Source organism: Chiroxiphia lanceolata, chromosome 25 (assembly GCF_009829145.1).
Source record: "Chiroxiphia lanceolata isolate bChiLan1 chromosome 25, bChiLan1.pri, whole genome shotgun sequence".
In the NCBI taxonomy this organism is placed as follows: Eukaryota; Metazoa; Chordata; class Aves; order Passeriformes; family Pipridae; genus Chiroxiphia; species Chiroxiphia lanceolata.
The window spans coordinates 1,231,784-1,242,326 of record NC_045661.1 but is presented as its reverse complement, the minus strand read 5'-3'; the positions used below and the strand labels follow the sequence as shown (position 1 = coordinate 1,242,326).

The 10,543-nt window shown below is 55.5% G+C and overlaps 1 protein-coding gene across 1 annotated transcript; it reads right to left on the bottom strand.

The window, feature by feature from the left end:
- Positions 1–798: 798 nt before the first annotated feature.
- BTG2 (BTG anti-proliferation factor 2) lies at positions 799–5,132 on the bottom strand. The gene is made up of 2 exons (XM_032710731.1): positions 4,904–5,132; positions 799–3,929 (listed from the first exon to the last, which is right to left on the bottom strand). Exons 1-2 carry the CDS (start codon positions 5,061–5,063, stop codon positions 3,595–3,597), a joined length of 495 nt encoding a protein of 164 aa, XP_032566622.1. The 5' UTR covers positions 5,064–5,132; the 3' UTR covers positions 799–3,594.
- Between the last annotated feature and the right edge of the window lie 5,411 nt (positions 5,133–10,543).

The following is a 10,543-nucleotide window of genomic DNA, read 5'->3' as shown; positions in this document are numbered from 1 at the left end:
GGAGGGCACAGGGAGCAGCCTGGGCTGGGTCAGAGGGACACTGCCAGGCTGCAACTCAAGCCCTCCTGAGCTCCATAAAAATGGAGCTTTGGATCAGAAGCAGCACAAGCTGATTTAGCCAGGTCTGCTCCCGGAGGGGGGTCCCTGTCCCGGGGATCAGGGTCACAGCTCTGTGCTGAGGTCACCAGCCTCCCAACACAGCCAAAACAGGATCTGCCGTGACTCAGCCCCGGGTGCCTTTATCGTGACAGGCCCAGAGCATCCCCCACATGCCTCAGTGCAATCCAGTGATCCCTCACCCTTCCTCCTCTGCTGGCTCAGTCACCCCTGGAAGGGCGGTAGTGGCAGGGAGGCTTCACCAGGAACTGCCCCATGGCTCCCTCAGACCATTAATCCCTTCTTTCCCAGACTCCATTGAAGCTGTTCCTAGGATTGGGGTCCACACACCTTCCTGCCCTGGCAGGACACGGATTTCCACAATCCAGTGTAGAATTAATCCCCTGCTGCCCAAGGCAGAGCCCAGCATGGGGAAGGAGAAGGGCAGGACACCACAGCCCAGCATTAGTCACCAGACCAATTCCCAGCCTTAATTCCTGGAGTTTAGAGGGTAAGGTTTGGAGTCAGCACGTTGACTAAGCAGCTTTTTGCTAAACCTCCTCCGTGACGCAGCCGGATATTCGCACTCACCCACACTCCAACCGAGCCCGTGGCATTCCCAGTGTGGGATCTGGGCTGCAATCCCAACCCTCACCCTCTCCACCAGCACAGGGCAGCTCCCAGGAAGAACACAGGCCTTGGTATAATGCTACATTTTTATTAAAGTAACAAAAGCATCCGTCTGTCAAAGGATCTGTACACTCTGGATATAAAATACTACTGTACATTAGTAACCACCCACTCCCTCCTCCAAGTCCTTACAGACTTTCTACCATTTTCAACCAAATACAAAAAGCAGGTCCCGTTCAACAGTCCAGCTTGGTAAAAAAAAAAAAAAAAAGACAGAAAACCCCTCAAATACACTGTCCCAAACCACATCACTCGGCTCTGCAGGTGAACATCAGGCTTGTAGGCAGAAGGCAACAGAGCACGAATTCACAGCTTTTACGTGTAACCAGCTACAAGAGAAAGGGATTATACCCAAATTTGGTTGGTTTCGAAGCTACAGACAGACACCTTTAACATTAGGCTCCACACCAGGGACAAGAAGAATGAGGCTATTTTGGTTCTGGAGGTGGGGGCACGTTAAGAGCAGTTATAGTGTATTCCTTTGGTGGGGGCTGTTGTTCCTGGAAAACTCTTCTGGGAAGAGGGAGGGAATAGAGTTAAAAAGAGGGGTGTAAATCTTAAGACTGCTTTGATCCTGACAAATTGCAACCCAAGGAAGTACCAGCCTTCAGGAGCCTCCACAGCCAGCTCAGGAGCCCAGCAGAGCTCCTGCTGGGTGCAGGTCTCATCGTGGGCTTTCCACACAAGCAGGTCAAGGGAGGACTCCAAAAAGCACCGAGATCCCTTTTCCCTGAAAAGGGAATTTGCTTTTTTGGAAGTTTCCAAGCGCTCCCCTCTCGGTGAGGTCACCTATTGCACAAGTTCACCATGGGAAAAGCCCCAAGTGCTTTGTTTCAACTTCTGCTTTGCTGACGTGAGAGATTTCGGTGGCGCAGAGGGAAGTGATGCAACTCCAGGGCCACACTCTGCTCTTACTGCTCAGGGACAAACAACCACTTGACATTTAAAAAGCATTTTAGAGTCGAGGCTGATTTTCCAGTTCTGGAATTGATGATTTGAAGCTTACAAAAATCTGAACTTTTCCATGTTAGTAGTCAGAGTTGGGGAGCTGTGCTGGATTATTTAATATATTAAAGACCAAGGTAAGAACTGTGGCAGATGGGAGCTTCCTTCCTCTCCCAGAGAGCCTAAGATTTGGAAATATATTGCACAAATGTCTGAGAACTTGAGTCATCATAGGCTGGGCAGGAACAACTCTGGTTTTGCCAGTTAGCTGCCAGGTCAGGAGAGAGGAAGGTTAAAAGTAGGCTGAGAGACAAATCTGGGAAGTTTTGCTACAACCAACCATGTCAATGCCCTCTGCTCCAATCCCTTCTCCTGGGATCAATAGAGGAGCACCAGTGGGTTGGTAAAAAGGCCAAGGACATACAAATATCCCAGTAAAGGCTCCTTCCCAACAGGCAGGTGAAGTTTAGGGCAGCCCTTTAGCTCCCACCCCATTCGTAGTTTAAAGGCCAAATCCTGAACAACACCTGGGCAGTCTCCCTGAACACAGGTTCCACTGGGCTGCAAAAGGAGCTTTGCTGGAACAGGCAGAGCACAGGACCAGGCATTAATTGTGCAAAAGTTATGTTCCACAAGATCAGAAGCAAACAATGCCCTTTACCACAGGGTCATGGAGACAGGTCCCAGGGACAGGAGAGGAGGAGAGGGAAGTGCTGCAACTTTAAATGCAAAGTTAGGACACCAAAGCATCTGAGCATCCCACACACAGGGGGAAGAGCCCCCACACTTCTGATTTTAAAAAATGGGGCAGCAAAGGGGTTCTCACACCAACCTCTACGGCACAGGGAGAGTTGCTTCAGCTCTTCTGGAGAAGTGACACTCAAGTCAGGAGCGCTGGATTGGGCAACTTGTGCAGGCAGGAGGCCAAGCCCACGCCCGGGAGCACTGGGAGGCCACACGAGAGCAGGTCTGGGCTGATGTCTGAGCCACACAGAGCAGAAAGGCTTTGTAATTCCCAGCTGTTCCGTGCTGGTCTCGGGCTCTGGAGCGCCCGGCTCCGTGTGCAGCGTGGGAGACAGCCAGGGACTGGGAGCACCAGGGAAAACAGTCCTCCAGTGCCACCACAGCAGCTGCACGAGTCATCCTGGGCACAGCTCTGCACCCCCAGTGCAGCACCTCTGCCTTGCTCCACTTCCAGCGTGGCCCTTCCAGCCCAGCAGTGGACAGGGAAGGTGGAGGGGCTGGAGGCAGGGCAAGCTCCCCTCGCTGTGCTGGGAGTGGGGCAGAGCAGAGCTGCAGCACGCACCGAGCAGGTCCAGGAGATGTGTGAGAGCAAAGGAGAGGGACCCCAGGGTCCCCAGCATCACCCAGCCCGAGGCAAGGCTCCCCCAGAACTATATCCAGGCCCCAGAGAGATCAAACCAGCTGGGGAGTGAAGCAGTGAAGGGAAGGCAGCACCTCCTTCCCCCCTTCTCAGCAGTATTGCAATACCTGGTGATACAGCAATAGTGCTGGGAACCAGGATGGGGAGAAGGTGACACATCTCCCACCACCAGCCACACTTCCCAGCCGGCTCTTCCCCCATCCTCCATTCCAAGCTGCCCAAGTGAGCAAGCCAGCCCAAAATCGCCATCCAACACTAATTAGGTAGATATCGGCTTCATAAGAAAAACTCACAAGCTTGCAACAGCTTTAAAAAGGCACCTGGACCCGCCTCTGTTCAGAGCGGCGCCCGATATTTTAATTTTGGATTTTCTTGGATTTTTTTAAAAAATATAAATAGCTCTTCATCTTAAAAATAGATCCTCGGGTGAGGTATTACAGTAGCCTGTGTCTTGGCAGTGTAAGGACAAAGAGGAGTATTTAGCTGGAGACAGTCATGATGTAGTTTTTGGAAGGACTGGTGCGGCCCAGCATCATCTGGTTCTTGCAGGTGAGCATCCCGTAGGAGCTGGGGGGCTTCGAGGCCTCGTACAAGACGCAGATGGAGCCGTCCTCGCCGATGCGATAGGACACCTCGTAGGGGTCCACCCAGAGCGTGAGCTCGCTGGGCAGGAGCTGGTAGAGCTGCGGGAGGCTCAGTCCGATCTGGCTCGCGGCCTTGCTGATAATGGGGTCCATTTTGTGGTTGATCCGGATGCAGCGGTACCCGGAGCCTTTGAAGGGTTTCTCGGGGAACCAGTGGTGTTTGTAGTGCTCTGCAAGGGAAGGGACAGGAGCGGTGAGCAGGCGTGGAGGGGCTCTGTGTTCTGCCGTCGTCCCGAGGGCCCACATCTCCTGGAGGGAGTCAGGGCTCCTCGGGAGCGCTCCTCAGGCTGCCTCTGGAGCTGAGTACTCCACTCTTTGGTCACTGCTTGTTCCAAGGTGCGGCTCCTCGGCTCCACAAACCCCGGGGGCAGTGCAGGGACCCCAAGGCTGCCGGGGCAGATACCCTATCACCCCCCCCAAAGCACCGCGGCCCGGGAGCAACATCCAGGTCATTCTCTAAGTTCAGGAGCGCTTTGCTACCTCTTATCTGAGCACAGCAACAAACAAACCATCCCTCCTTCGGAGCGATAACACCCGGCTGTGCCGGGCTGGGAGGGGACCCCTGAACCACCAGTTCGTGCCGAGCCCAGACGTGCCCGTGGGGAGGGGAGTGCCAGGCTCTGCTGACACAGGAGGGGGTACAGACTGGCTTGGGATCGTCTGTATCCACCCTCAGCAAGGAGGGCTCCAAAAGGGAGCACAAAGCCCTCGGAGGCCAGGTAGGGATCTGCTCGCTCCCAGGATGAGGCAGTTTCACGCAGGACCCCACAGAGACACAGGTGGGTGCCCTGGGGTCACGGGTGGGTGCCAGTCCCAGGGGGACACGGGTGGGCACCCAGGCAAAGGCATGAAGACATATCCGGCGTCAAGGATGGCACAGACGGGTGTCAGGGAAAGGCACCGATGCGTGTCCGACCCAGGGGACACAGGTGGGCACCCAGGGAGGGACACCGGTTCTGGGAGCAACACAGGGGGGCACCCGGAGGACACCCGGTCCTATCCCAGGTCCTGGGAGCTACACGGGGGGGGCATCCGGAGAAGGAGAGCCGGTTCTGGGAGCACCGCAGGGAGCACCAGTGGGCGCCTGGCCCCGAGGGGGACAGGAGGAGCCCGGACACGAGCGGGCTTCTCTCGCCGCACTCACCTGCGAGCGCCTCCCGCAGCGCCCCGCTGAAGACCTGGAGCTGCTGCTCGCTGACGCAGCCCCGCGTGCGCAGCAGGCCGGACACGAAGCCGACGGCGGCGGCGATCTCGGGCACCATGTCAGCGCGGGGCCCGCGGCGGGGGCCGTGGCGGTGGCTCATCCCGGCGCTGGGATCGGGGGTTCCCGGTGGGATCGGAGGGGTTCCCGCTCCGAGGGCTCCGCTCCGCCCGTTCTGCGCCGGCGGCGCCGCGCGCGCCTTATGCCCGGCCGGGGAGGGGCGGGGCCGCGGCGGCGGCGCGCCCCCATTGGCTGAGGCGCTATGCAAACGAGGAGTATGCAAATCCCGGTATGCTAATAGCGCGTGAGCTCAGCGAGCGAGAGCGGTGACGTCACAGCGCGGGCGGGGGCGGTTACGGGGCAGGTTCGGGGTGACCCGGGGGGGGGGGGGACAAGGGACAAGGACGGGACAGGGACGGGACAGGGACAGAAACGGGACAGGACAGGGACACACTCCACCCTCGACCCGCGGCACGGCCCCCGTGCGCTCCGGGGGTCGCGGGATTGCGGCTCCTTGGCGGTCACCCACGGCAGAGCCGCCCGAGCAGTGGAATCATCGAGTCATCGGGTGGGTTGGAAGGGACACTGAAGATCGTTTCGTTCCAACCCCTCTGCCGTGGGCAGGGACACCCTCCACTAGACCAGGTTGCTCCAAGCCCCGTCCTGGCCTTGGATGCTTCCAGGGATGGGGCAGCCACAGCTTCTCTGGGAAATCCATTCCAGTACCTCACCACCCTCACAGTAAAGAAGTTTTTCCTAATATCCAATCTAAACCTATTTTCTGTCATTTTGAAGCTATCCCCCCTTGTCCTGTCACTCCAGGTCCTTGTCCCAAGCCCCTCTCCAGCTCTCTTGGAGCCCCTTTAAAGAGGCTCTAAGGTCTCCCCTCCAAAACCCTCCTCCAGATGCCAGAGCAGCCCATGCCCTTTCGACTCCAGAGAAAACCCCCTACAGAGGGGTCTTTTCTCCCCAGCAGTGTTTCCATCACCAAATTTCCTTCCCCAATACACACTCACAGATCCTTGTCCCCCAGACAAGGCCAAACCCTTTCCAGAGATCCCCGAGGAGTGCAGGGAGAATTTGCCATCGCCTGCACTGTCCCAGGCAGGTGAGGGAGATGAGGGGGAGCACTGCCATGACCACCTTCATCTCACTGCCTGAGGAGGGTTTGGGGTGAGGGGTGAGGACAGACACCTGGGACTCGGTGCCTCCTTCCAGCCAAAAGCCAGGCTGGAGGAAGAGCGGGACGCAGGAGGACGTGTCCCATCACGGAGCAGGGAGAACAAGCCAAGGCAGGCGCGGAGCAGAACGTCCTCGGTGCCTCCTCCAGCCCAGCAGGAGGGGAGAGCAGCAGCAGCACAAGCCCTGATGCTGTGGGAGATGAAGGAGCACCTTAAAGCCACGACAATGCTGGGAGCTGGCCCAGCTGGCCCAGCTGCCCAGCCATGCTGCCCAGCAGAAACACTGGCCCAGCTCCTGCTGAAACTGGCCCGGAGCTAAAGAACAGTGGGAGGCCAAGCTCTTTGCTTGCCTTTGCTTTGATCAACCATGAGAGAGTTAGTATCAAACCAGGACGGGACTGTGAATGAATATTCCCTGGCAGAGGACCGGGATTGTTCCAGGCCATTGTCTCCCAGCCCCAGATGCCTTCAGCGTGCACCGGGGGAGGATCTGAAGCCACAGCTCTGATGTGATCCCCAGTGAGATCTCTTTCTGCTCCTGTGGCTGGGGCCTCATTTGGCATCTCCACAAGCAGTGGGTGCAGCTGGAGCAGATGGGGCAGGGAAGGAGCTCGTGTGGATTTGCCTGTGCCCACGGAGCAGCGTTCCCACAGTGTGCTCCTGTCGCTTATCAGGTGCTCCTGATAAGGATGAGCCTGGGGCTGCTCAGCCCCAGCACATCCCACATCAGTGGGGCTCCCCGAGCCCTCGGGGTCTGTCCCATGTGGGCACCACGCTTGGCAAGGGGCAGTGAGAGCATCACCCACCCCTGCCCCTCAAAAGGGGGGATGTCACAGACAGGCCGGGAGCCTTTCCAGCGCCTCTTCACACAACTCTCAAACTCCAATTATTTCCCATGGCTCCAGGGTCTAATAGGATTTTTTGAGGCCTTTTGCTTGCAGTCTGCAGCTCGTTTTACTCACACCCCTGTCACTCCTGGGTGCACACACTGCACACAGGGTGTCACACCCACAGGACGAGCCGGTGGCTGTGCAGCAAAGTGTGACCATCGAGCCAGAGCTCAGAGGAAGAAAATGGCTTTTGAAGTCATGGAAGAGGTGGATGTAACAGATCCTGGCCAAGCAGGGCTCTGTGCTGACCCCGTTTCGTGCTCTGTGCAGCTCAAAGGCAAGTGCAGCAGGCACAGGGTGGGGTCAAGCTTGCAGGGAGATAGAGCCAAGGTTTTCCCCGAGTCCTCCCCTCCCTGCTCCATCTGCCACTCCATTCATCCACAGAGCAGAAGAAATCAAGCAAATCTCTTGCTATAAACCAGATTTGCCTTTGTAAGCTTTGAAATAAACCCAAGGATTAAAGTCTAAGGACTTTTTTTTTTTTTTTTCCCCTTAAGTCAGCAACACACATGAAAGAGCCCGTGGGGGCCTGTGAAACCCGGAGCCCAGCATGCTGCAGGGGGTTGGTTATCCTGCAGCTAGAGGCCTCTGGATGAGGCTGGATAAACGCCCAGCCCCAGCCTGTCCACGCAGAGCCCCAGTGCTTTAAACACACCTGTGCTGTGAGCCAGCCACGCTCCCAGCGCGTGGGCACAGCCACCGTCAGCACAAACCCGGGGAGCAGGGGAACCATCCCAGCGGGAGATGCCTTTGTGCAAAGACAGCCGGAAAAGCCACGGCGAAAATAAACCCTCAACTTTTATTTATGTTTTTTTTGGCTCTCCCAAACCCACGGGAGAGGCCTGGGCTGAGCTCACCATCCAACCAGACCAGGGGAACGGGGAGAAGGGCTGGTTTCTCCCATCCAGAAGGAATACTTGGATGGTATCAACCAGTCCTGAGTCACTGGACAGTAGTTGTAGCAAGAGGTCTTCTGTCCTCCAGCCTGCCAAGAATAGCACTCATAGCCAGGGCTATTTATTTGCCATTAGGGGTAACTGTGCTCATTAAGTGCTGCTGATGAGCCACCCTGGGCCGGCAGGTTCCCCTGGTCCCCCTGCTCTGCCAGGGATGGAGTAAGTGGTGGCACCATTCTCCAAATTCAGATCTTCCATTTATCCTTAGTCACCACCTTTCCAGAGGCTCCCAGTGCCCAGCTCAGGGCCTTTGTCTGGTGTGTGTTCATCTGGTAGGACACAGGCCCTGGGCTCCCAAATCTGATTGCCTCTGCTAAGCCCTTCCAATAGGAGATTTCCTGTGGAGCTCAAGGACCTCTAAGCGGGTTATGTGCCCATAATTTCTGGCCCTGTTACAAGGCTGCAGTCTTAAAGACAGGGCATGAGGCTTAATGCACGCTTTCAAACTGCTTTGAGGAGTTACAGAGCAAACAAACAATTAGAAAATAAAATTCATTTTAAGAAGAGAAGTTAGAGCTGGGTTTAATGCTGTTCTGGCTGGATTAGTTTCCACCCTGTGTTTAGCTGGAAACGGCTGAGAGCATTTAGATTTCAACTTAAAAAAAACAACCCGAACCCAATAAACTTCTCCCCAGCGATTGGCCAGGCTGGGTCTGCAACTGGTTTGACAGGAATCAGGAGTTCGGATATGCTTTCAAATACTCTGGGCCTGTTTATCCAAATGAGGCTCAAAACCAGTCGAGCTGGAAATTTTACAATAAAAGGGGAACATTTGGCTTCAATCAAGGGTTAAAAACTCGGGCAGGGACAGCCCAGGCTGCTCACGGGGACTGAGGCTTTGCAAGTCAGCAACTCGTGGTGTTTTATGTTCACCTAAAAGGCAACAGTTCCCACGCTGTGCTCGGGCTCGTTATGCTTTTTTGGGGGTGACGACACCCTTAATTCTGCTGGGCTCAAGTTTATGAGGCATGAGACACAAACCCCAATTTCAAGCCGTCCCAGAACACCATCAGAGCTGTCACAGGGCCACAGTGGGAGTCTGCACCCCCTATTACAGGCAGGAAAATAGTTCCACAGAATCAAGAATTAACATTCAAATCCTCCTCATCAGACGTGTCCCCCAGGTCGCTAAACGAGCTGTCACTTCCCCCAGCCGGGTCCCTCCCCGTCCCCCCAAGCCTTTTGGGCAGGGTTTGGAGGTTATCTGTGGAGAGATTTGAGGAGCCAAGGGCTGGCTTTCTTTAAGTTAAGGGGGGGAAAAAAAAACCTCTGGGAATCAATCCAGAACTGTAAAAATAATAGATGTATTGGGCCGGCTCAAATCTCATTACGTGGCTGTGCCGGAGGAGGCACAGACAACTGTGCAGGCAGTGCCAGCAGCCACCTGGTTGCTAACACCAGTTAAGCACAATCACTGGGAATTTAAGGGGAAAAAAGCCCAGGGGTAAGCTGGGCTAATAGTTTAATCACAGCTGTAATTGGTAACCCGGGTCTGACCCCAGAAAACAGGCCTAGCAGGCAGGGTAAACAATAAGCAAGACTCTAAAGCCCAGCCTGCACTTAGAGCTAATAAGTCCTTTCAAAACACACAGTTGTGAAATAAGGCCGTGACTGAACCGTGTGAAATGCGACTGGGGGGAGAGGGAGGGCAGGGGCAGAAAACAAACCCCCTTTAACCCAACGAGCTGCTCCCTCAGCCCATGTTCTCCAGCACGTCCCCATTCCCGGCAGTCCAGACCAAGGTCAGGCAGACCAGGCTCCTCAGAGCTTATCTCCCCCCTGGCTCCAGGGCACTGGGCTCTGCTCAGCACCTCGACACCTATTCTGGTGCCTGGATATCTTTTGTCAGCTCGACCCTTTGTTTGCTCCCTGTCGCCTGTAACCGGATCCCACTCCTGGGACCTCGGGATGTGCGGATGGGACATGTCAGGACACATTTTGGGCATGTCCAGGCAGTTCCATTTGTCCTATCAAGGACCTTTAAATACTCCCCTCTGCTTCTGTGTGGATGGGAGCTGGATTTCCCCACAGCATTTGCACACAGTGGCTTTTGCAGCCCAAGCCACGGGTTGCAGCGAGGGACCACGGCGTTCCTAGAGCCCTCTTTCACGGAACACCTTCCCTCTGTTCCACTTCCCTTGCTGCCTGCCTTGTTCCCTCATGGAAAACAACCTATCTGACCCTGTCATATCTGTTCAGAGGTATTTCGGGAAGCAAACATTGCTGTACTCAAGGGAGTAACAGCAGAAAGCGTTGCTTTTCTTCACACTCCTTAGGACTTGGACCTACTTTTCACTGGTGCTGAGCTCCAGCTGCCACAGGACTTTTTCTCCTTGGTCTCACCAGATTCCTTCTGGACCATATTGATGGTTTAAGAGGACATTTGTTCAAAGCTCAGTATCATTGAGCAGAGATGAAGCCTCAGACTTTGGCTCCTCACGAAGCCTCCTCGGTGGGGAAGGTGTGGATCTGACCTCACGCTGATTTCTGAGGTGGTTTCCTGTTCTTTGCATTTGGTTATTGTTTTTTTTCCACGTCCTCTCTGCAGATGCGACG

What these genes read in the sequence shown, in the direction of transcription:
- BTG2 (XM_032710731.1), bottom strand. Translation starts at nt 5,063, where the DNA reads ATGAGCCACCGCCACGGCCCCCGCCGCGGGCCCCGCGCTGACATGGTG. An exon ending in GCTGCGGGAGGCGCTCGCAG is followed by an intron (nt 3,930 to 4,903) that starts GTGAGTGCGGCG and finishes CTTCCCTTGCAG; the next exon opens with AGCACTACAAACACCACTGG.